General features: G+C 32.3%; 11 protein-coding genes and 1 pseudogene across 12 annotated transcripts, besides 11 other annotated features; 5 read left to right on the top strand and 7 right to left on the bottom strand.

Moving 5' to 3' along the window:
* Positions 1-9,223: part of a mobile genetic element that runs on past the window's edge.
* Positions 5-898, top strand: TVAGG3_0054590 (KilA, N-terminal/APSES-type HTH, DNA-binding family; the record flags this gene model as incomplete). The annotated part of the gene is made up of 1 exon (XM_001582156.2): positions 5-898. One exon carries the CDS (start codon positions 5-7, stop codon positions 896-898), a length of 894 nt encoding a protein of 297 aa, XP_001582206.2.
* Positions 933-1,568, top strand: TVAGG3_0054580 (uncharacterized protein; the record flags this gene model as incomplete). The annotated part of the gene is made up of 1 exon (XM_051221132.1): positions 933-1,568. The coding sequence occupies one exon, from the start codon at positions 933-935 to the stop codon at positions 1,566-1,568; it is 636 nt and encodes a 211-aa protein (XP_051106118.1).
* On the top strand, positions 2,385-2,831 carry TVAGG3_0054570 (uncharacterized protein; the record flags this gene model as incomplete). The annotated part of the gene is made up of 1 exon (XM_051221131.1): positions 2,385-2,831. The coding sequence occupies one exon, from the start codon at positions 2,385-2,387 to the stop codon at positions 2,829-2,831; it is 447 nt and encodes a 148-aa protein (XP_051106117.1).
* TVAGG3_0054560 (protein of unknown function, DUF4108 family) lies at positions 2,848-3,267 on the bottom strand (the record flags this gene model as incomplete). Its single annotated transcript, XM_051221130.1, has 1 exon — positions 2,848-3,267. One exon carries the CDS (start codon positions 3,265-3,267, stop codon positions 2,848-2,850), a length of 420 nt encoding a protein of 139 aa, XP_051106116.1.
* TVAGG3_0054550 (uncharacterized protein) lies at positions 3,663-4,540 on the bottom strand (the record flags this gene model as incomplete). Its single annotated transcript, XM_051221129.1, has 1 exon — positions 3,663-4,540. A coding segment is annotated over one exon (878 nt), but the record flags the coding sequence as incomplete, so codon positions are not given.
* Positions 5,629-6,164, bottom strand: TVAGG3_0054540 (annotated as a pseudogene). Its single transcript has one exon. A coding segment is annotated over exon 1 (536 nt).
* On the bottom strand, positions 6,541-7,194 carry TVAGG3_0054530 (protein of unknown function, DUF4106 family; the record flags this gene model as incomplete). The annotated part of the gene is made up of 1 exon (XM_051221128.1): positions 6,541-7,194. One exon carries the CDS (start codon positions 7,192-7,194, stop codon positions 6,541-6,543), a length of 654 nt encoding a protein of 217 aa, XP_051106114.1.
* TVAGG3_0054520 (protein of unknown function, DUF4106 family) lies at positions 8,178-8,738 on the bottom strand (the record flags this gene model as incomplete). Its single annotated transcript, XM_051221127.1, has 1 exon — positions 8,178-8,738. One exon carries the CDS (start codon positions 8,736-8,738, stop codon positions 8,178-8,180), a length of 561 nt encoding a protein of 186 aa, XP_051106113.1.
* A 2,340-nt stretch (positions 9,224-11,563) lies between the features above and the next one.
* Positions 11,564-12,349: a mobile genetic element.
* Positions 12,320-12,349: a terminal%2Cinverted (terminal inverted repeat of MuDR-3_TvMULE3 transposon ID:TVAGG3_0054500).
* Positions 12,350-12,640: 291 nt separating this feature from the next.
* Positions 12,641-13,353: a mobile genetic element.
* A 2,141-nt stretch (positions 13,354-15,494) lies between these two features.
* Positions 15,495-15,548: a mobile genetic element.
* Positions 15,495-15,548: a terminal%2Cinverted (terminal inverted repeat of MuDR-N2_TV transposon ID:TVAGG3_0054480).
* A 319-nt stretch (positions 15,549-15,867) lies between these two features.
* On the top strand, positions 15,868-16,484 carry TVAGG3_0054470 (uncharacterized protein; the record flags this gene model as incomplete). Its single annotated transcript, XM_001292261.2, has 1 exon — positions 15,894-16,382. One exon carries the CDS (start codon positions 15,894-15,896, stop codon positions 16,380-16,382), a length of 489 nt encoding a protein of 162 aa, XP_001292262.2.
* A 1,782-nt stretch (positions 16,485-18,266) lies between these two features.
* TVAGG3_0054460 (very-long-chain enoyl-CoA reductase protein) lies at positions 18,267-19,121 on the top strand (the record flags this gene model as incomplete). The annotated part of the gene is made up of 1 exon (XM_001306820.1): positions 18,267-19,121. One exon carries the CDS (start codon positions 18,267-18,269, stop codon positions 19,119-19,121), a length of 855 nt encoding a protein of 284 aa, XP_001306821.1.
* Positions 19,122-19,846: 725 nt separating this feature from the next.
* Positions 19,847-21,650, bottom strand: TVAGG3_0054450 (queuine tRNA-ribosyltransferase catalytic subunit 1 family; the record flags this gene model as incomplete). Its single annotated transcript, XM_001306819.1, has 1 exon — positions 19,870-21,063. One exon carries the CDS (start codon positions 21,061-21,063, stop codon positions 19,870-19,872), a length of 1,194 nt encoding a protein of 397 aa, XP_001306820.1.
* Positions 21,651-21,766: 116 nt separating this feature from the next.
* Positions 21,767-21,803: a mobile genetic element.
* Positions 21,767-21,803: a terminal%2Cinverted (terminal inverted repeat of Banshee-A3 transposon ID:TVAGG3_0054440).
* A 702-nt stretch (positions 21,804-22,505) lies between these two features.
* Positions 22,506-22,528: a terminal%2Cinverted (terminal inverted repeat of MuDR-6/TvMULE4 transposon ID:TVAGG3_0054430).
* Positions 22,506-23,309: a mobile genetic element.
* Positions 23,287-23,309: a terminal%2Cinverted (terminal inverted repeat of MuDR-6/TvMULE4 transposon ID:TVAGG3_0054430).
* Positions 23,310-24,593: 1,284 nt separating this feature from the next.
* On the bottom strand, positions 24,594-25,196 carry TVAGG3_0054420 (uncharacterized protein; the record flags this gene model as incomplete). The annotated part of the gene is made up of 1 exon (XM_001306818.2): positions 24,749-24,982. The coding sequence occupies one exon, from the start codon at positions 24,980-24,982 to the stop codon at positions 24,749-24,751; it is 234 nt and encodes a 77-aa protein (XP_001306819.2).

Genomic DNA, 25,196 nt, shown 5'->3' with positions numbered 1-25,196 from the left:
AGATATGACAACAACAGAGAACACAACAACTGCTATCGTTCATGAAGCCATAAGTGAAGAATACGAGTGGGTTCAGTTTAACAAACAGTTACGTCTCATTCGTTCGGTCAAAGATGACATGTACCAAATGCAAAGTATTTTGACAGCATGTTTTGCACCAGATACTAAGGTTCCTAAAGACTGGTTTAGGAACCAAAGCACTATTGAACTTTTGAGCGAAGCACAGCGAGACAGACTTTTTTCTGAAAATCGTGAAGAACAGCGAGTGGGAGAAAAACCCCAGTCGCCAAAACTCTATAAAAACAGTGAAGAACAGCGAGTGGGAGAAAAACCCCAGTCGCCAAAACTCTATGAAAATCGTGAAAATTTGCCAAATGGTTTGAGAGGTTGGTATGTACATAGACTTCTTGTAAATGCTGTTGCAATGTGGGCTTCACCTCGTTACGCTTGGTATATTTACAGACTTCTTGACGAACTTCATAGACAAGAACGTGAAGAGCTAGAGAACAAGCTTGAAGCAAAAGACAAAAACATACAGAAAAGAATACCACGTTCGGTACCAAAAGGAAAGGAAAAGAACTATAAGTATATGATTTACACTGAAGAGATGGAAAATGAAGAAGACAGAGATATGGTTATGTTGCATTTAGTCAGAAGAAACAACAAAAGCTTTTACGACTTAGCTAAGATTTACAAATCTGACAGAAATTGGTTCTATCGCGAAAACTTACCGATTTCAATGACACCGAATGAAGATGTTAAACAGATAGTTCAAGATACGTTACCTCAAACACACTATGATATGAAAGGTTGTACAATACTTACATTCAAAGAAGATTTACCGCTACTGAAGGAAAAGATAACAGAGTATTTTGACAACTTCAAAGAAGAAGAGTAAATGAACCATTTATTTTTCAAGCTTGACACCAAAGATGGCTCAGGTAGCTCTAGATGGTAAATTGTCTTGTCCGAGTCCTTCTGGCATTCCGAGTCCTTCCTTCCAACAGGAAAAAATTTTCCTTCCTACAGGAAAAAATTTTCCTTCCTACAGGAAAAGTTTTTCCTTCCAACAGGAAAAAATTTTCCTTCCTACAGGAAAAAATTTTCCTTCCTACAGGAAAAAATTTTCCTTCCGACAGGAAAAATTTTTCCAGTTGTCCGTCCGTAAACCATTCAAATTTTCGAAAATTGAGAACTTTTTGGCCGACCTTCAGGAAAAATTTTTCTTTCCTTCAGGAAAAATTTTTCTTTCCGACAGGAAAAGTTTTTCTTTCCGACAGGAAAAGTTTTTCTTTCCGACAGGAAAAGTCCTTCCTTCCGACAGGAAAAGCTCTTCCTTCCGACAGGAAAAGTCCTTCCATCCGACAGGACACAAACGAATGTCCGACGTACCACCAACCGAGTCCATTCCAAAGCCAGAAGAACCGACAGCCCCAGCACCACAACAGACTAAGACTCAAACACTTACATTTTTACGCTTGACTTTTTACAATTTGAACTTTGTTCGCGTAGATATGAATTCTGAAAGAAGTATGAGGGTCTTGTATGACTTTGTACTTCTCCCATAGTTCATGTCTGTCAAACTTACCTGCCATGGACTCTTTCATAAGTTCCATGAAATCGTCTTCGGACAATCCGGGGAAAAGTATGATATCAGTAAGTATTCTCTTTACATCCTTACTTAAACTCTTTGCTGTCTGTACACAAATGACAACTGAAATGTTAAAGTGTCTGAGCTTCTTGAGAATTCGACACATGTCTTGTTCTCTGTTCTTTAACAAAGGATGAGAAGCAAAGTCATCTAAGATAAGAAGACATCTATGAGGGTAAGTCTTCCAATCGTAAGATTGCAATTTCTTCGAAAGGTACTCAATCTCTTTCTGTTTGTTTCTGAAGTGTTTCTTCTCTAATATTCTCTGCATTTCCTCATTTGGGTCTTTAAACTTCGAGTTTATATACTCATTTATAGCATTGTACTTCAAAACTCTTCTTTGGTACTTCTTTATCCAATCTAACAACTCAGTATCTTTTATACATACTAACTTAGACTTTTTTATAATATCTTTGAACGAATTGACGGTTTGGTCAAATTGACCAGAAGTACTACAAATGACTACTAACTCATAGAATGGGTTCTTCTCATCTAGTTCTTGTTGTTGTGCAGCCATTTTAAGATAAGTGAAAGTCTTACCCGACCCAGGCGGTGCAATTAGACCTGTTATACCATTCTGAGCAAATAAGAACTTGTCATGTATGGGTTTTATCTGAGCATTTTCTAACTTCCTCTTGTTCTTATTTAAAACATTCTCAAATTTTTTGTCAATGTCAGCAAACTTTTTTTCTAACATATTTTTAGAAAAATTAAAATTTTTATCTTTTTGAAAATGTCTAGCGATTTCGCCATCTATATTCGAGACAAGCTTTTCGACAGCAAAACATCTGTCGACCATAAAATCTTACATAGTGTAAACAAGAAAGGTGAATTTGTTCTAAAGTTCTGTTTCTGGGAATATGACAAGAACCATAAAACCTTAAGCAGAGAAGTCTTAAAATTTGTCAATGACAGACTTGTTGACAGAGATGACGCCTCTTGGAGAGATGAAGTCCAACAAAACTTCTTAGAATGCAAAGAAGACACATGCGCTGTTCTTGAAAATGAAATAGAAAACAGAATAGAAGAGCTATTAAATGACAAAGCACTTTTACAAAAATATGGTTCTGAGAAGTTTGACATAACTCCACCAGAGAAGAAGAAGAGAGAAAAGAAAGAAAAGAAAGTAGAAGAAGAGAAGAAAGAACCAGTTCCAGAGAAGGGGAGATATGACATGTAAAAATAAAATTTTATTTTTAGAACATTTCTGGGTCAATGTCAATGTTCTCTTCCTCTTTAGGAGCAAACACTGGCTTAGACTCTAAAATCTTTTTACCCAATTTACCTTGAACTTCAACTATCTTAGACTCATAATATTCATAGTCGTCTGCTTTCTTTGGTTCATAAGGTATAACAAGTTTGTATGCTTTGCCTTCTTTAAGGTTTGAAAACCTTCTGTCAAAACTTTCTTTGACTGTTAACAAACCTTCTATGTCTAAGTCTTCAAATTTCGCACCATTTTTAGTCACAATAGCAAACTTAACTGGTTCGATGTTCCAAACTTTGTCAAATGTAGACTTTTCAAAATGGTAGAAGTAAACATTCAAATATGTGAATGGGTCTAGTTCTTCTTTAAGTCCTGACATGTACTTGTTGACTGAGATGAATTTTGTCATCTTTTCTATCGGATAAAAAAAATATTTTTTTTAAAATTTACTCAGAAAAATTTTTCTTTGTATATACACCATTCTGAACGTCTAAAAGACTTTTGACATTTGCCAAGAATGTTCGTTTAGACGCTGTCATATAACCATACTCTTGACAATATTGTTTATACGAATCGTACAATGACCTTTCATCTAAACACTCAAAGTCAGTTTCATCTATGAACAGTTCATATACACTCTTGTTTGCTTCTAACAATGTTTGTCTCTCTTCGGTATGTGGAATTTGTCTTGGATTGAACTTTGAAATATCTAATGTCATGAAATATGAGAACAAGTGGTTGTAAAAGTTAGGTGTTAAAGTTTCTGCTAAGTCGTCAAAATATTCTGTATCTTGCATATGAGAATCTGACGTTCTGACAACTACATATCTTCTGTCAGAACTTTCTAACTTCATCGGAACGGCATTGTTTGAAACCATGACGAAGTTTGCAACATTTTCACAAACTCTTTGGTCTCTATACTTTCTTTCAACAACTCCAACTTTGTCTGTTATAAGACTCTTCAAAGCATCTGAGTTCAAAACTTTTGTTGTATCTATACTTTGAAGTTCGTTACATACTATAAGTTTCATATTCTCTATTGAAGAGTTAAATTTACCGCAGATGTTTTCTAAGTTTGTCATATTCGGGTTCGAATAGCCCTCTAACAGTTTGCATAAGATATCTGTAAAGAAAGTGTTCTTACCTGTTCCTTGTTTTCCAATTACAATGAGAGCAGTTTCATTTTTAGCACTTGGATGTTGTAAGATGTTTGCAAACCAACATAAGATATACTCATAGACTCTTTCGTTTCCATTGCATATAATTTCTTTGACATGGTCTAACCAAGCTTCTATAACATTTTCTTTCCATTCTACTTGTTCGTATTTATATCCAGTGAAGATAGAATAGAAGTTTGGAGATGGTGTATAGAACTTTATACCACGAACTGAAAAATCTTCTAACTTTGACAATAAGATATCCCAAGCATCTAACATCTTCATACCAACTTGTACGACTTTTATTTTCTTAAGTTTCTGTTTACATTCTTGTTCTGAAACTATTGTCGCTTTAGGTTTGTTAAAGACAACATCCCATTCTTTCATGACATAACATTCTGGGGCAGAGTCGACATAAATGACTAAACGTTTCAAATTCTCGACTGCTTTGTTATAGTCTCGAAATGGACACATATTTCTGAACGCTTGGAAGTCATAAAAATCTGAAACGTCTATTCTGTACATTTTTTTATAAAAATAAAAAAAATATTTTTTTTATTCTTGAGCTATTTGTTGTTGCATTTGTTCCATTTGTTGCATTTGTTGTTCTTGAGCTATTTGTTGTTGAAGTTGTTCTTGTAGTACAATACTTTCACCAGTTGCATCTTCCAATTCGAAACTTTCTGCCGTCATTGACAAATACATAGGACATAAAAGTTTTACAGGAACAAAGTTTGCGTCAACTAAGGTTAAGTTTATGTTTGCTAAAGTGTTTGAGTTTACTAAAGCTGAAAACTCTGCATTCGAATGAACAATAGGCAAACCAGCAGAGAAAGTGTTGTTTATACGCATGAGTATCTTTTGGTCATAGTAGTTTCTGTCGACATTCGAATAGCACTTTGAACCTAAGTTTGAAACAATATATAAAATAGGTGTACTTAAAGTCAATGGAACAGACATTCCTTGTATGACACCTTTTCCTGTTATAGGAAACTGTTGGTAGTAAAAACCAGATATAAGTTTTGTATTATAGCTCATATCGTTTATAGTAAACTCAGTCGGACATCCAAACATAATGAAACCTGCTCTAGTTGCAGCACATGTTACATCCGTCCTTAAAGTATTAAATAAGTCAACAAAACCTGTTGGTGGTATATCTGAGTAAGTATCTTCAAAGGAGTATTTTTTACCATTCACAACAACAAAGTCTTCTGGTGTCAAAAGAGCAAAACAGGCTTTAGTCGTCATCGTGTTTAAGGTCAGTTTACAATATCGTCCTTGAGGACTTTGTAAGTTTTGTTGTTATAGAATTATATGACTCAGGGTTTTTAGTCGTAATAGTATAAACCACTATGTCTTCTGCCATTTACATATATTTAAAAGTTTTTCTGAAAGTGGAGAAGAACTTCATCTAAACTTTCACATGGCGTTTCTTGAAGTTCTCTGTCTAAGAAGTTCAAATATTTTGTAAAGACATAGAACTTTCCTTTGTCTACACGAACAAACAAAACAGGGTCTTTCATATCGTTCAAAAGTGTGTAAAGTCCTTTACATGAAATAAAGTCTATATTGTTTTTCTTCAAACATCTTTCAAGAAGTTTTGCCATTTTTACTTAGCAAACAAACTTTAATGAAATGTTGTGGTCGTCAAATATTTTTATGACGTCTGGGAAACTATATTTTAAGTTCAACGTTTCACCTCCTTTCATAACGTATATCTTGTCAATGACATTATATGAAACACCACAGCAAGCAATGTCGGGTTCTATTTCTTTGATGTTTATATCGTCTGCCTCTGTCAAAAGTTTCAATAGTTCTTTCAAAATTTCATGAGGTGCAATGACATATGAGTTCACTTTTACAGGGTTGTGTTCGACCAAGTTTAACATTAACCTAAAGCTTGACAAATCTTCTCCTGAGTTTTAAGTTTGTCTTTAAGTTGTTGGTAGTCGTTTCGAATATCTGCAACAGAACTTAAGTCTCTGCTAACTTCAGGGTATGTTGGTTGTTCTTTTACAGGAACTATTGTTATACCATCTTCGTCTTCGTATGGTTTCCCCACTTCAACATCTCTGTCTTTGACATTGACAACAACACTTTGACTGTTTGTTTGAGTTGGTGAATTTAACTTCACATCTGCCATCGCCATTAAACCTTTTGAAACACTTACGCTTCTATTTTTCGGAAATGACATTTTACTTAGAATAAAAAGATGGACGTATTCGGATATCTCTTCGAATTGAAGCAAAACAAAGTTTACACACACAAACAATACAAATACATCGACAGAATAGTTCTTTACACAAACAATGGAAAATGTTATAGAATAGCAGTCTTTGCTGAACCAAAATATTTTCATAAAGCAAAGAAAGTTGGTATAACTGAAATGGTGAAAGTTCTTGAAGCAGACAAAAATATAACAACAAAACTTACAGATATTTCTAAAGGTAAGTTTTTAATACAATATTATATCAAAACTGGCGTACTGTCAATATTTGACGGAGAGAAGTCAGTTCAAGAACAACTTACTGACCTGCTGCCAAAATCTGCTCGATGGAAGCTGTCGTTATGCCAATCTGAGGAGCCCCAGCAGGTTTCATCGAACGAATCTTCAAAAGAGCATCTTCCGTGAAAAGTGCTATTGGTTTTGTAAACTTCTTTGCTTTCAATTCATCTGGACCGTCTCTGTCACCAGTATATTGTATTTGTACAGTACCAACAGTTGAAATACCACCCATAAAGTCTTCTGAGTCAGCAAATGGAATGCCAAGCCAAAAGTTTGAACGGTCTCCATTTGTATATTGAGTTTTTTGACCTCCTGTATGAGTCCATACTTTCACATATGGCATAATAGAACTTTGCATTTCAGGGTTAATGGTTGTTGTGAAGTTGTTGTTAAAGTTCATAGCATCTAATGTCAAGTTGTATGACCTCATATCCTCAACTGTAGAATATTCTTCTCTTGGATAGTATTTGCCATCTATGTTTATATGATATTTAATACCGGGGTTGTAGAAACAAGAATAGTCATTTATAGTTCGTCTGAACAGTACAAACATAGTATCTGCATGTTTCATTGCAGTTGTTAAGGCAATATCTGTTCTTGCACCTGGGTCAGCACTTTGGTTTCCAACTTCACCTGCAAAGTCTTTGACAGATATTTGGTGTATAGGGAACATAAGTGGAACTGCAATATATTTGGCAGCTAAAGCATTTGAAATATCTGGGTCCAACATATAGACTGCAAGTCTGCTTTCTATTCTCTTGCATTCAAATTTTTCGCATGTGAACTTAACTGGGTCCCAAGCAGTTCCAGCAGCATTGAAGTAGTAGTTTACATCAGTGTTGAGGTTTGAGAAACCAAAGTCTAAGTCAACTTTGTCTTTGCAAAAGTCACAGAACTTGGCTCCACCAGTTCCAGCTACAGTAAGAGTGAATGGGTCTTGTGTTGGTGCAATGACTAAGTTATTTTTGCTTGGAGTAAGTTCGATAGAAATTTTTCCTGCCCAGTTTGGCAAGTATCTTAAAAACCTGAAGATGAGGAAAGATGACAAAGGAACTCTAAGTTTCAATTTTACTTTGGTTACTGCAGTTCCATCTGAACCAGAAAGGTTAACATAAACTCCTGGAACGTTAGGGTCAAGTCTTCTTATTTTCTCAATAGTTGCATACTGGTCTGTTTGTTCTCTAGCTTGTGGTTGTACTGAGTTTCTCAAAGCGAACCATTCATAGTTTGCCCATGTTACTGTTTGAACTAAATCAGAGTTAGAATATATCTTATATCCCATGAAAACTTCTGGAGCATATTGGTATCCGACATAGAAAATTCCATTGCAACCTTTCTTGTCAGACAACTTGGCAGAAGGTTTTATTTCAATGTCTTGTTCCACGTATAAGAAAGAGTTGTCAATAGAAATTATATGAAACCTGTCGCAAGCAATATCTACTGTTGTTGAAGAACCTTCTCCAAACTCACCTACGTTTCCATAAGAAACAGCAGTTGTATATTCGTAAGTTCCAGGAACTATTTCTGACCTTCTAATGGCATTGTCGCATTCGTTATACCATTCGGAAACATTTCCATTCATGGCATCCAAAACTGTTGGCGTTATATTCTGAGCGGCGTACATTTCATATGGGTAAAAATATAGAATAGTTGGGTTTATGTGTCATAATAGAACCCACGTGGACCAAGCTTTACTTTCTTCCTGACTGAGTTTTTAACTCTTCTTTTTCCTTCATTGCCACTACTTTCACTAGATGAAGTTACTTCTTCACTACTTTCACTTTGTTCTACTCTTCTCTTCTTCTTTGGTGTCGCTTTTGGTAACTTGCCCTCTGCTTCAAGTTGTTGCATCTTTGCCTCATGTTCACCTAGTATGTTGTAAATTTCCCATGTCCTTTTTGCCTTTGGGCTCTGGTCGCCCATCTCAGGTAACCTATATCCTAGAAAGAGTTTGTCATAGTTTGTATTTGAGTCTTTGCGTATTGTTTGCATGACTCTTTCCTGAGTTTCCGGTTCAAGCTCTTCAAACAGTGCCTGTCCATATGGAATAAGCTCGTTTCCAAATATATGTTTTTGTAGCCATTCTGGTTTTCTTTCCATGTTACCAATAATATCCTTTGTGAATGGGAAAGCTTTTACCCAATCTTTCAGTCTTGCGTCGTTTATTTCTGTAGTTGGTTTTATTTTGTCAAGGAACATGTTTTTCAATACTAACATTTCATTTGGTACTGTCCATTTGAGTTTTCTTAAATATTCATCCCTTCTCAGTTCATCGTCTGCAAAGTAAGTTTTTATGACATTTTGTAAACTTTCGTTTGCAAGGTCATGTACAATAGGTTCTCTTCCTTCGCTCTCCCTAACTTTCTTTCTAAACTCTTCACCAAATATACCATCTCTATGGTTCTGTGTAGTTCTTTGAGATAAATGTTCTAGAACGTCAGGTGTTATATTTCCATCAGCCATGTTCATTTCATACTGGTCCAAAATATCTGCATGTTTCATATCTTTCAATGGCATTAAAGCCGCGCTTAAAATACCAGCTATATCTGGTTCACCATTGACTTCCATTGCGTCTACAACTTCTTGGAATTGTGGTTGTAAGTTTATGAACCACCTATCCGGATTAGCTTTATGACCCATCTCATTGTAGTTCCATCGTCTGCAGAAACAAAAGTAGGTTTGTTTCCATCTTGGTTAGGTTCTGAATGAACTTTAAACAATGTTTCATTTCTATATGTTTTCTTGAAATTTAACATTTTATTTTCACCGAGTTCATCCGAAGATTGAACGTTAAATGCTCGTAAGTAAAAAGGGTTGTTGTATTTGTGTACATTTTCTTTCAGTGCTTCCATTCTATGCTGAATATTTTCATCTGATGTTGGAGTCTTTTGTATGTCGGCAAACATTTTTCGATATTCTTCTACTATGTCAGCCGAATTTTTTTTAGACTCTTGGAAATATTCCATATTCTCCGCATACTCTTGTTGAGGGTCAAGATTTTTCGGCTGTTCCAAATCTTCATCTAGTTCTGTGAAGTTAGTTTCCAAAGGAAGGACTTGTTCGTTTCCTTCAGGCTCTTCTAGCTGTTGTTGCTGAACTATTTCTTCCATGTCTGGTTGTATCTGAACTTCTTCCTGTGGAGTTTCTTGTACCTCATCTGCTGGCATTTCATATATTCCGAGACCGTTTTCAACAAGTTCCCTTTCTAAGTCATCCGGACTCATAAACCTTTCTTCTTTCGTTCCGTCTCTATTTTTTACGCGTTTCATGAAGAGAGTTAAATTGTCATTTAGCTCTGACATCAAATATCTCGGAGTAAATTCGTTCATGTCATTTGGATGATATGCTATTAAATCATATCCCTTAGCGAGCTTGTATTTTCCAGGTTTGAGATTATATCCCCTTTGGTGCAGAGCCATAAAGCTAAATAGGTTCGGGTCAGTATTTCCATCCTTGAACTTTCGAATAGCTTCTTTATATCTGTCACTAAAGTCAATAGTATCTGGGTAACCATACTCTTCTTTAAGCATTTTTAAGAATTCTTGGTTTCCTTGTTCTCTACTTCTTTTATGTCCTTGCTCTGTTTGTGGTTGTTGTTGTGCAGGGTTTTGAACTGTTGGTTGCTGTGCTGGTTGTGCTGGATTTTGAACTGTTGGTTGTTGTGTTGGTTTTGGTGCATGCCTGTGTCTGTGTCCATGTGACGATGTAAATGTTTTAGGTAGTCCTGGTGCAGGTGCTTCTCTTGGAGGGTTTGGTGGTATATAAATTCCAACAGCTGGTATATAAGTTCCACCAGCTGGCACATATGTTCCATCTGCAGCGTAATGTCCTACCTGACTTTTCGTTCTTAAGAAAGCATTTACTAGGTCTGTTTTGGTCTGTTGTAACTCTTTTTCTTGACTTTTCACAACAGTTGCTCTAACGGCGTCATAGGCACTTTGAACTGCCTGTCTCGTTGCTGCATCTGTTATTTTCGTCATATTTTGTGCTACTTCTTTTAACTCTTTGTCGAAACCTTCAGACTTCAGTTTCTTTCCAGATGAGAAGTCGTTCACTTGTTTCACCTTACTATGAAGAGCTTCGAAGGCGTTCTTAAAGTCAGCATTTGTTAAAGCTTCATTTGAACTGTCTTCATCCGCTTGTATTTTTGTCCTTATTGACCCTATGAGTTGGGCTGCTTTAGCGTTGGCTTGGGCATCTAACCAGTCATTGTTAGCTTTTATATATTCTGCGCTTTTCATTGCCTTTTGCATAGCCGCGTCGTTATTTTTACTTTCTTGTGCTAAGTTTTCATACTGTACGGTTTGGTTTTGCAACTGTAAAAGTTTTTCTGCCTTTACATTTGCTTCAACTTCTTTTTTATACTCATCGCTATCCATATATGTCTTCAGGGCTTTTTGTTTTATCTCTTCATCTTTCAGTACTTTATATTGAGTAGTATGGTTTTTCAAATTTATGACATCTTGTTCCATTTTTGCTACTTCTGCTGCTTTTTCTGACACTTTTTTCGCATATTCCTCTGTACTTAGTTCTTTCAGTTGTTCTTCTTTCTTCTTTTTCTCTACGTTTAACTCATTGAGTTTCTTTGTGTGTCTGTCATATTCTAGTTTCTTTTCGTTTTCACTTATTTGCTTCTGTATGTCTATGTTTGACTTTTTGACATCTGTTATTTGATTTTTGAGTGAACTCAAATTCATTTGACTTTGAGGGTTATATGCTGTTCCGTCTGCAGCTCCACCATAGCCTGCCATTTTCGCTAAAAGTGCCGCTCTTAAACCTCCACTCTGTGCACCAGTAACTCGGTTTAAAAGCATAGGATTGCTTGACATTTGTTGCAACATAGTGGGGTCATTCAGCATTTGTTGTTGCAACTGTTGTTGTGGTGTTAGTCTTACTATTGGATGTTTCAATGCTCTCTTCCTCTTACGTATATTCTTACGTAGCTTACGTGGCATTTAAGTGAAGTTAAAAAGCGGTTTTATACTAAACATCTTCGGGGCTAGAGGGCACGAAGTGCCTGGAAGCCCCAATACCTTTTTTTTTATTATTTAATAAAGTTTAATTGCCAAGGTTCATCAAATTTTTTGATTTTTAATGTTTTATGAATTTTATTTATCATGTATATATCTAATGAAGATTATATATGTAGAAGATAAGTACCTTAATATGTACGTAAATTTTAATGAAATTTATACAACATTATAAAAATTTATGAATAAAAACTTGATATAAAATAACATTTTTATTTTTACTAAGAAAAAAAAGGTTTTTGATAATAAATTTATTTTATTTCGAAAAAGTAGCAATAATCGTAAAAGGGTATTGATAGGCTTGCTAAAGTAACTAATTTTAGCTGTCAAATACTTTTGTATTTTGAAGTAAATTAGTATAAATTTGTTTTTACTTTTATTTCGAAAAAGTAACAATAATCGTAAAAGGGTATTGATAGGCTTGCTAAAGTAACTCATTTTAGCTGTCAAATACTTTTGTATTTTGAAGTAAATTAGTATAAATTTGTTTTTACTTTTATTTCGAAAAAGTAACAATAATCGTAAAAGGGTATTGATAGGCTTGCTAAAGTAACTCATTTTAGCTGTCAAATACTTTTGTATTTTGAAGTAAATTAGTATAAATTTGATATTATTTTAACTCCCTTTGAAAACCTCAATTTTCCATACAGAGGGAACGGGAATAGCATCCAATATTCCCTGAGAATGGTTGCGCATTCTCAGTTCCCTCTATATTTCGAACGAAGCTCTCATCGGTCTTTTTTTTTAATACTAAACGTTTTTTTTTCCTGTCACTTTTAGCTAAAATTTGGGTTTGCCGCATTGAACTTGATCGAATGAATTAGATATGAAAGATATATATGCATATTCATAAATTAACACCATAAGGTAATATGGAGCATCCAACTTTGATAAGTTGCTCTTTTTCAAAATAGATTATGAAATTTTTATTTTTATGATTTATTTTTGATGAGGATGCATTTTACTAATGGTAGTCAACCATTTATACAGAATAAAATGATACAACATTGTTATCGGATCGACTTTATTCAAATTGTGTAAGGTGTCAAATTGTAAATTTAAAATATGCAATACTTTAATGCACGCATTAATTTATCAAATTAGTAATATTTAATTATATAAATTAAAATAAACATTTTTACAAATTTTTATAAAAAAATATGTGACATATCGTTTTACCACAATTCAAAATAATTAATGTTGATAAATGTATTTAATATGTAATATTAAACATATTTTGCGCGAGAAGTGAGTTGTGGTAACTTTCGTGGATATCCATCGTTCATTTTATGGTAAAAATTCTCAATTTGTGGGAAAAGTTCTCAATTTTGTGGTAATTTTTATGTACCACAACTCAATTTGTGGTCACTTCATCTTACCACGTGGTAAGTTTTTATAAAACTCTTTATTTACCATTGATTTCTGATTTAATATCAATATCTTGAATAATCAAGCATATCTATCGCTTTAAATTTTATTCTCTAATTCCAAAAAAAATTCAAAAATCAAAAAATGAAAAAAATATTTAGAATTTTTTCCGTCAAAAATAAAAAATGTTCCCACTGAGTGGTTTCCATGGAAAGTTACCACTGGGTCCCACAGGGATTGGCCTAGGGCTGTACAAGATTTAAAAAAACATTGCCGGGTTACCGTAGAGGCCTAAAAAATCGCGCCTCGGCGGCAAGCCGCCTCGGCATTAAGAATGCGCATCTAAATTTTTATATGTCCTTCTTTCTTTTATTTTTCCCTTCCCTTTCTTTTCTTTTTCTTTTTTTCCCTCCTCTTGCTCTCATTTACCTTTTTTTTCCTTTTCTCATCATTTTTCAAAATTTTAAATTTTTATCAAAAATCTTGCCTATAAAAGCAGACTATGGAACCTTTTAATGCCTCTTAATCAATATTATACAGCATAAAGCATATTAAATGAAAGTAATTACGTATAAATTTATTTTATTATCTTATTTATTAATTCTTTAGCATGTATTGTTTAATATTAACTTTTCTGTACATTAAATATGATATCTCCAAAGTATGAATGCCTTGTAACGAAACGAAAACTTAATTTTATGTTGAATATTTGTCACAAACATTAGATTATTAAAATATATGTTGGATATCCCTTAGTATGAGACTTCATGACTCTTGTAGTCTAACGTGAGCTTTGGATTGCAAGCTCTGTGGTTAACGAACATAAATTAATTGTAAAGTTTTCAAAATTTTTCATCGTTTCTATCAGCATCTATTTTTCCTTTAAAATAATATATTTGTATGAATACAATATTTAGTAATTTTTTTATTTCCCATAATTTCATTCAAAATTTCAGAAAAAATTAATTTCTATTCAATATTATTTCAGCTTCAAAACACTTCATTCTTATAGATGTTGATTCACTAAAGTGTGATACTCAATGTCTTATTTCAATGAAAATTGTTCTGCAAATTTATTTCACTTTTGACCTCACTTTTTCCGTAATTCAATTTTTTACTTTTAATATTTTAGATCTTCATAATATCATTTGAAAAATTAACCATATAAAAAAATCAAGTTATCAATTCACTTTTTCCGTAATTCAAAAATCAAAAATATAAATAATATATCTTTTTATCAAATATTATTATTATATTCTATGAAAAATGAGGTCCGGAAATTTTGCGGATTCCCGTAACTCAATTTTACGGAAAAAGTGCAGTAAACTATTCAAAATACGGAAAAATTGGTGTAAACTAATGATTTTACGGTAAAATCACGGAAAGTCCCGGAAGAATATATGTGCCTATATGAAATTATACAAAAATGAATCAAACGCATTTTAAAAGATTGTTCTTGTATTATAAATGCTATTCGCAGATTTATTAGTTGAAGAAAATTACCAAATTTTTGCCGATTTACAAAAAATGATTTACAAAGCATATTTTTATAAGGCTTTAAAAATCTTTAAAATGTGACCGGTGACGGAAATCCATGGTAACCAACCGCGGTTCCCGTTTGGAATGCCATAGATTGGCCTAAGTATTTCTTAATAGAATGTGAAATAAAGTAAAATTAACTATATTCAAAATGGAAAAAAATCCAAAAAAATTTTGAAAAAAAGAATTTCATGATAAAAAGCATAAATTTTGCATCAGAAAATTAAATTCAGGTATTTTTTTGAAATAGAAAGAGTCCTAAAATTAGTTAAAAATCATTTTTTATTCAAAAGAAACGCTATTTTTAAGGAATTGAAAAGAATTTTATTTAATAATATTTTATTTATAGAATTTGCATATATCATATGCATAGACATATTGAATTGTAAACTGAGAACACTAATTACATTAACTTGTCGTTCAAATTATTGCATCGAGAAAAAAGTGCTATAAATTTACTCAATTAGTTTACAAACGTAAATATTTGGCATAAACTTTACGTTTGTAAACTAATTTGGTAAACTCGTAGTTCAAATTATTGCATCGAGAAAAAAAGTGCTATAAATTTACTCAATTAGTTTACAAACGTAAATGTTTGACATAAACTTTACGTTTGTAAACCAATTTGATTAAATTTAGTAAATTTTAGTTCGAATGCAAGTTTTCTCGGTAAATCATTTTTTAGACCTCAAATGAGATGTATGATCATATGAGTCACATATGATTTAATCCGAATATGTGTGAGAATTGAGTTTAAAACGAAGTTTATTTTTTGGACTATATTTCGCCATTTTAAAATGTGTAATAATGATATAATTCGCATGAAATTGAAAAATATTGACTGGATGTGTAATGGTTTTATAATTGCAATGTTGATTTGATCGAATTTAAATGAATATATAACGCGATGAAATTTCGAATTGCTCAAATGTCTGTAATTCATATATGGTGCACATATTAATATTACATTTCGTTGATATTTACCACATAAACCTTTAAATATTAAGTCATTTTAAAGTTATATGCGATTTAGTTCAAAATGCACGTTTAGAAAAAGACGATAACGATTAAATTACAAAATCGATAACGACCCGAAAAAAATTGAATGCACTTTCAAAAAAATTTCAAAAGGTAAAAGTTGGCTTTTTATACTTGGTATATGCACTTAATATATGATAAATATTCATTTTAATTTCAATACTTCCTAAATTGTTCTAAAATCAGTCTGGTGGGATTAATTTGTCTGCCATGTCAAATTTTCAAAAAAGTATGCAAATAAAAGAGTATACGAATAACATATTTAAAACAGAAAAAAGAGTCTAGTTTTGGATAGTGTAATTCGATTTCTTGGAAATTTTTTGAAAGAGTATTCAATTTTTTCTCATAAAATTTAGGGCGTATGGATATTTAAAAAAATATTTTCTTCATTTTTAAGATGGGTAAAACATCTAAGTTACACACTCGCATTGTCATGGTCAATGACGTTCGAAATGGTCAAGTTTCAGGAACTATATACTGCATTGGAAAGAATGGAATGTCGATTCTTACTACAAAATTCGATTCTTTCAGAGGGCATTTGAAACAAACAGCAGAGCCAATCGGAATGGAGTATCATGAAGTAGAAAGGAACATCTTACGGTGCTCATGGAATCCTCAATCTTCAGAAATACAACTTCTTGAAGATAATGGAGTGAGAGTTGAAGATCAACCTGTAAACACTAGAACAGAGACACAACGCTATGATCAAGATACTCAATTACTTTCAGATCTTACAACTCCTCCCAATAGAGTAAATTCTCAACCTATTTCTAATGATAACAGCTATGGATTCCCTGAATTCTTAGATCCACTAGATGACCAATTCAGATTTGATAATAGTAATATCGATATCCAAATTGCTGATGATTTTCTCTTAATTTATTAATACTTTTTACTTTCAATTTTTGCAAGTAAAAGAAACTATATATTGACCAATATTTCATTCATCACAAAAATAAGATTCATGAATATTTTAATCTCACAAAAGTATTACATATTGTTATATTCTATAAATATCTTTGTTAAATTCTAATATTTGAAGAACTATTGCTTCTAATCGGCATTGTCTACTCCAACTTCAGCACATGATTCTTTTAAAAAGCTTTGAGCTTGATTATTTGCTCAAATTTTAAATTCTCTTTTATGAGATTTATTGGAATTATTCAGCTTCTCTTAATCTGCTGAAAATTACTGGTTTCGATATCAAATATTTAACAACATTTTTTTTCAAAGAGATAATTGATGCTTTTTCTTTTTGCAAAAAGATCAATTGCTCTTTTCCATTATAACCAGAACCAGTTAATTTTGCAGCTATCAGACAATATTAATGTAAAATTTAGTGGTATTCGATCGAAAAAATTTCCTTTCCAATATAATTTGAATTTTGGCAACGCAATATGCCAAAGTAATACATCGAATAGTATTAGGTCGTCATTTGGACAAAATATTCTCGGTGATTTATCTCAAAATTGGAATTTGTCTAGTAATTACAATTTTGAGATAAATTTGAAATTGAGACAAACTTTATCCTTATGTAAATAATTTTATTAATGATGCTTCTAAGTTTAATTATGTTCGAGGATAAGCAGTTCCCCCCATACATTTGTTGGTACAGATTACTTTAACTACAATGACATTTTCAAATTCCTTCGAGGAATTTATAATACAGATAATCTTACTTATGCTGATTCAGTAACATTATATCCGTCTTCAACGCATCATCTACAAAATGAGTTACTTAAAACAACATGCCCTTTGATCGTTGGTAACGTTAGTGAAAACCCAGGAAGATATGTAACTGAAGATGAGCCTTGGATTTTGAAGCCTTATATTATCATTGACTTTCATCACACAAGAGTAACACTCACATCGTACACAATTTTATTGAATGCCTTAGTTCCCAGATATATGCGATCTTTTAGAATTATGGGTGAAGTTGACACTGAAAAATGGGCGACTCTTGAGGAACATTATAATGTAACTCCATATTTGGATCCGGAAATAACCAAAGATGGTAGGCATCTTGAAATTAATCAAAGATTGTATCGGTATTACTTTAATATTAAAAGGAATGGTACTTTTTCTCGATTTAAGATTGAAAACCTTGGACCAGATTCATATACTGGCGCTTATCAACCTCATGCTAATATTCTTTCAATTTCAAAGTTATTATTTTTCGGTACGATATCAAACCAAAGAATTATCTTTTCACCTGAAAGAGTTTCTAAGATATCGGCTAATATCCTCAATTTTGGTGTGTTATCTGTATTCTCATGAAGATCATGAAAAATATTCAGAAATTATTTTTCAGAATTCAATAATATATTCTTGATATATGTTTTATTAAATGCGGACAAGCAATTATAATGCAACATATCCATTAATTTTTTTCATATTTTTTTTCTAAATTATCTTCTGGCAAATGTTTATTTATTATCATAATGGTCATATAATCTATCACTAGACCTAAAAATGAATGGTAAATCAAATCATCAGTCTCTATATTATAATCAAACTTATTGTTTAGAATAATGTTCTGAAATTTTGAATAATATTAACACGTTATATGATAGTTTTCGGAGAACTGATTTTTCTCCCAAATTATATCCTTTAACATAAAAAAACTTAAGTTCTCAATTGAATTCAATGCTCAGAATTTTGGCCTTATTTTTTTGTAGTTTTCGTCATGATAAAAAGAATTCATATAAAATGTTGGGATGCCTTTTTGCTTATCTTGGTTTGAACTCACAAAAATTATTCATTTTTTATCATGAAGTGTACACTCACGTACAAGGCCAAAACATTTGTAGTCAGCATTTCTGAAGATGGATTTGGTGATTTGTTATTCGATGAAGCAGCTATGCAAACAAAAATTGCTCCAAAAAGAATAATAATTGCATATAACAAAAATGGAGAAGATATACAAATAAAGAAAGACACCAAAATCAAAGACATTGGAGTAACAAGCTTTATTGTTAAAGATGCAGGTGTAAGTGTTAACTGGAAGACAGTATTCTTTTTAATGTATTTTGGTCCGCTCCTTATTGAAATGCTTTTAGTTTTATTGTTGGGAGACAAAGTTAAATGGAATTGCTACTTCACAATTGGATTCATCATGTGGGAGCTTCATTATATCAAAAGAACATCCGAATCACTTTTCTTTCACAACTATTCTCGTTCTTTGATGCAAGTAGGAGAAGTTTTTGTAAATTGTCTCTATTACTGGGGATTTACCATTGCAGTTAACTACAATATGATCAAGAAAGCTCAAACTGTTGAAAATGTTGAATTATGCCAATATATTGCAATTCCATTTTGGTTTGTTTGCGAGTGCTTAAACTTTTATTCCCACAACACACTTGCTCACCTTCGTCCTAAAGGTTCCAAGGAGCACGTACTTCCAAAAGGATTCTTATTCAACCACATCACAGCTCCTAACTATACATTTGAAATTCTTGGATGGTTTTGCTTTGCAGTTTACAGTGACTTAACCAGTGCAATTATATTTGCCTCATGTGGTGGTATTATAATGTTCTTTAAAGCACATCAAAAGAGAAAATGTTACATCAAAAGATGGCCTGAAGCAAAATATAGAGGAAGACTTACACTAATAAGATTCTTATAAAGCATTTCATAATCACTTTTATCTTAGCATTTAAAAGCTTCTTATTTAATATATGCTTTTTTATATCTTTCATGCAACCAAACATTATTGGAATTGTTGACATGCAATATTTCTTAATAGAAAAAAGGAGAATTATAAATGGTTAATATACATACTAATAGGGACATAGAAATGATAATTTTTTTTTAATTACAATAGGTCAATTGGGGAAATATATGAACTTATAATTTGATTTCTGTCATGATGCATCAGAGAAATGCCATTAATATTGATTGAATTCTTTGCATATTAACTTGCAAAAGGTATAATAAAAGCAAATCTGATTGAATTTTTTAAAAATGTAAGAAATCAAAATGTGAAGTAAAATGTCATCATTTTTAGACTATTAGATAATGCCATTCAAAAGCATGATAGATATTTTAGTGAAATGTACTTAAAAGGATTTTAATGTAATAGATAAATATCAAAAAAGATACTGAAATAAGTTGAAGACAAAAAAAAAACTGAAGGGTGTACTTATGGCACGGCCTTCAATCCAGTTGTCAGAAATTTGAATTAAATCAGATGGGGGTAAGTGCGGCTTGAAAGAAAAATATGCACAAAACATATATATCTAAAACAAGCAATTAATTCCACATAAATGTGAACTAATAGAAAACCATCAAATGAGTTCAAAACATCTATATGTTATAACTAAGAAACGAAAGAAAAAATGTCAAATGTATGCAAAACATATATATTTAAAAATTTAACAATTCTTTATATCTATATTAACAGAAAGTAAAGCATCAACAACCCATTGAGGGAAGTTTCCATCAGGATATCTTGCAGTGAAGAAATCTTTCAAGTATTTTCCGAGTTCTTTCTTCTTGATTCCTTCTCCAAGATAAGAAGTCAGTCTATTTTGGAATTCAACGTTATGAATCGTCAACAATTGGCCGCACATGTCTGAATGCTGCATATGGTAAAGAGCTGTCCTTGTTACGTGAGAACATGTCCAACAATGACATTCTTTTTCAATCGGATAATCTTGGTTTTTCCATTTAGAGACATGTTCGTTTCCTTTCCATGTCAAAGCAGTGCCAAATCTAGCAGTTCTCGTTGGATAAACACAATCAAACATGTCTACACCTAAAGCAATGCAAACTGCAATGTCATCAGGATATCCAACACCCATTAAATAGCGTGGATACTCGGGAGGAAGCCCTGCAATAGATGCATTGAGTGACTTCCAGAAAAGATCTTTGGATTCGGTGTTTGATAGGTTGCCAATGGCAAAACCGCCGAGTTTTTCCTTTCTTTTTGACATTTCTTCGGAACACAAGCGGCGAAGTTCAGGATCATGGCCGCCTTGTACAATAGCGAAGATGGCTTGGTCATCAGGACGTTCGTGAGCAGAAATTGTTCTGTCTAGCCAACGAATTGATCTATTCATCGCATCTTCAACGCGTGGACCTGTCATTGACATAGGTACATAGTCGTCTAATTGTAGAGCGATGTTAGATCCGATGGAATTTTGTATGTGTATCATATCTTCTGGTGTTAAAATTTTATCTGATCCGTCTGGATTCGTAGAATTGAATTTTAGGCCTTCTTCAGTGCCAACAGAAGGATCTGTATGACAAAACATTTGGAAGCCTCCTCTGTCTGTGAGAATACCATGAGGCCAGTTCAGCCATTTGTGAATTCCACCATATTCTTTGAGTAACTCGGGGCCTGGTCTGCGACTAAGATGATATGCATTTACAAAAAGAATAGGTGGTGTATGTGGAAGGCCTAAAATCTGTTCTGTTGTTAAGCCTTTTAAAGTTCCAAGTGATGCAAGTGGAATAAATACTGGAGTTTCAAATGAATAATCAGTTGGTCTGTGAAGACCCATTTTACCACTTCTTGCAGCCCCGTCAGTGGCTGTAACCTCAAAATCTATTATTTTCTTTGACATCAAAATTTGGCACTTTTTTACAAGATTTTAGTTGAATGAAAATATAAAACATCGGGTATATTTATGTAATAGAATGGCATTGATCATTTGAATATGTTTGTATAAATAATTCATCAAATTAACATCGTTATGTTTGAATCATTAATTTTTTTTTCTAATCTATGAGAGGATTGATAATACTAAGATTTTCTTGACACATACACCATGCGGTGCATTATTTTATTTGCTTAATAGCTTTAATTTATTCATCTTGAGAAAATTGATTCCATAATGCATTCTAAACTAAGCTACAATCCTTCAACTCTCAGATAATCTATGTGAGAACTAGCAAAGCTATTTCATTTATCAAAACTAAAGAATGAATTCATTGATCTAAAATAATTCTTCAAAGCATACTGCTCTCAACAGTCAATGACGCATCGAAGACTATACATTTGAATATGGCTATTCATCATGATTTATATTTTACTGCATTAACCACATGTGACAAATTGAAATCTGACAGAAGATTAATCCAAAGTCAATTACTGAATGCAGAACCCATGCGGTATCAATCATGGGCATAAGGTGAATTTCGATGAGCGAATAATTAGCATTGTAAACACTTTAAAAAACCAGGCAGTTATCGAGTCGAATCCTCTGAAAAATTGTGAAGAAACTATTTGAATTCGGACTCTAGATTTTGTGAATAATATTTAAACCGTAATAAACAGAAATTCATCAAAAGTGACAGCTCTCAATTTTTTGACATTTGTAAATTCTAAATTGAATGAGAAAAATGAAATAATACTAAGCATAATACAATATTCTAGATTTAATTATAATTAGGAAAAAGTTAGTTTTGAGAGTACTTTTCATAGGCATATAGAATGAAATCTTCTGAAAAATAATATCACATAAACTCATATTATTTTCTAATATATAACTATTTTATATAAAAATCAAATTCAATGATCTTAAAAGCGAAGGATAAACCTCAAAATTTACGAATATAATGAGTGGGAATATAATGCTTATCTATCATAAAACCATATGAAATATTAATTTTTGCTTTACGCCTAATTTTTGACGACAATTAGCAAAAAATGTTAAATGTTAACACTCAGTCCATTTGAATATGAAAAATAAAACTGACTTTGATTAAATGTTTTTATTTATCATGCAATTCTTCTTGCGACCAAAGATTTGAATAAAAGTTCAAAAAATAAGATAGCTTAAAAAATAATATACGGTAGTGTTTACTAATAGATGAATAGTATATAAATTCTATTAAAATGGATTTGATCCAAAAAAATATATAAAATTTGATCATAAATAAAATCGTTTTAAATTACTTCTTCATTTAAATTATAACAATTATTTTTGATTTTTATTTATCATCCACATTCAAATTTGAATCTAATATGATACCCTACGTTCCCAACTTCTGGAAAACGGTTTTTGGGGCGGCGACAAATTTGCCCAGCCAGTAAAGTATTCAATTTTTTTTGCATTTTTTTAAAGCTTCTTAACTTAAATCATGGAATGTCTCAAAGACAAAAGTAGCATACAGCATGTAAAGCTAAAGAAAGATAATCATAATTAATACCTTAATTTTTAATATTACGCATTTTTAGGTGCAAAATTTAAGAACATTCTAATACAATAGAGCAGTTTCCAAAAGTAGCATACAGCATGCAAAGCTAAAGAAAGATAATCATAATTAATACCTTTAAAGTTTAAAATCTTGATTTTTTTTAAAATCAAATATTTATAACTTTAATACATACAGCTTAAACTTATACTTGTTTTCTCTTGTGAGAAAGCAATCTTACAAAGCTAACAATCCTAAAAAATAAAGAATTAAAATTTCATACAATCTTTCTTCGAATCTGTTCTTTTCTTAAGCCGCGAGCGAAGCGAGTGGCTTAGTTTCGTAATTTCATACAATCTTTTTTCGAATCTGTTCTTTTCTTAAGCCACTCGCTTCGCTCGCGGCTTAGTTTCGTAATTTCATATAATCTTTTTTCGAATTTGTTCTTTTTGTCTCCCGCGAGCGAAGCGAGTGGCTTTTTATTTTTTTTTAATTTTTTTTTCTTTCTTACTTTTTTTCCCTTACTTACAAATTTGATAGTAACTTACCAAATCTCTCTATCATATAATAATAAATTAATCCATTTTTTGTTTCAAATCTGACACTTTACATTTCTGACATGTAAACCTGTCACTTTTCACTTCACCTCACTGGGCAAGTTTGTGCCCCCCTCACGGTTTTTCACCCTTATGATCAGTTTCAGACACTTTGGGAATCTCCCAAACTTTGATATTTTGCATTATGATAGAGAAACGTGTCTAGTTTAACGCACAGTTGTTTTAAAGGCAAATGATGATATCACATGAAATTATCAAATTATCAAATTTTGAAGTACCAGTCCAAAGGGTTAATTAGATCCTACACAGATGTGCGATAGTGAAACATATGTGTTCTTGATTTGAGAAGTCCTACTGATAGAGGTATGAATCTCACAGCTTTGTGTGAGTGTGTCTTACACTTGTATAGAGTGGAATATGCGCCGACATATATTATATAATAACATGTAGTTGATAATTATGAAAAAATAGAATTTGATGCGAATGATATTGAAAGTTGTTTTGTAATTTGATATTTTTCTTATATGTGTTAATTAGTAAATGGCTTGTTTGTTGTGATCGTACTGTGAAAAATGAAAGGTATTTTAAATTAAAAAAATGAGATTTTGAGATATCTCTAGAATTAAGAATTTATTATGTATTTGACTTTTATATAACTATGTGTAAAGGATCTCGATGTCTATATGCTTTAAATAAAATTAAATAAAATGAGATAAAAAATTAAAATGGACAAGAAGATATATGGAAATGTAATTTGTATTGTATTGGTTGTTGGCAAAATGATTTTAATACAGATTTAAGGATTTGGAATGGATTTGAAATTAAATGATTTTTATTCAAGGAATAATAAGATTTTGAACTGGTTTTTATTTTGAGAATGTAAACTCCTTCCATAAGATATGTATTAGAAAGATCAATTTTAAACTTTTTGAAAGAATTGTTTTTTTGTTGAGTGATTTTCTCTCATTTGATAATATATTTAAGTTGGCGTATCTTACGCCCTTCCAAAAATATGTATTAGAAAGATCAATGTCAAACTTTTTGAAAGAATTGTTTTTTTTGTTGAGTGATTTTCTCATATTTAATAATATATTTAAGTTGGCGTATCTTACGCCCTTCCAAAAATATGTATTAGAAAGATCAATGTCAAACTTTTTGAAAGAATTGTTTTTTTGTTGAGTGATTTTCTCTCATTTGATAATATATTTAAGTTGGCGTATCTTACGCCCTTCCAAATATTTCTTAAAAATTTAAATTTGTCTCATCTCCTACTCTTAATTTAAAAAAATTTCAAAATCCATAATAGTAAACATTTCTTATTTTTATTTAAATCTGAAAAAAATAAATTTAAACAATTTCTCTACACACGACGGTTTCGGCGGTTTTCAGAATGGTTGACAACTGAATTCATCAGGATAATGTCGGTTGGGGTGCCCTTCTTGGCCTCCTGAGTACTCACCAAGATACCCCAGCTCCCGCAAAACACCTCCCATAGGTGAGCATTAACTGATGAAGTTATTGACAACTTTATCTGATTTTTTTCTTTGTTTTTTTGTTAAGATTTCTTAACCAAAGACTCGAAAACAAAACTTCGCTTCAAGTTGCTGTCTTCCCAGTTACTCTGTCGCAATCTTTTGTCTGATTGCGTGCAAAGTTCTGCTCCTTTGAGACTCTGCCCGACAGATGCATCTGGGAGACAGCACCCAAGCAGCTTATCGTTTGAAGTTGCTGTCTTCCCAGTTACTCTGTCGCAATCTTTTGTCTGATTGCGTGCAAAGTTCTGCTCCATGAATTATCAAATATGTGCCATTTCAGGAGAGATAACAAGCTCATGCCTCCTGGAATGGCGGATTGTTCAACAATCTTCTTCTGATTGCAGAACTTTCAACCGACAAGAGTGTACAATACACTCTTGTCGGTCAAAGTTTCGCATTCAAGTTATGAATGGGGAACTTGATATCATTCTGGGAGACATGCAGTGACAATGTCTCCCGGAATGAGAC

This window comes from Trichomonas vaginalis, chromosome IV (genome assembly GCF_026262505.1).
Source record: "Trichomonas vaginalis G3 chromosome IV, whole genome shotgun sequence".
Taxonomy (NCBI): domain Eukaryota; phylum Parabasalia; order Trichomonadida; family Trichomonadidae; genus Trichomonas; species Trichomonas vaginalis.
The sequence above is the reverse complement of the archived record's forward strand: the minus strand, read 5'-3'. Positions and strand labels throughout refer to the sequence as shown.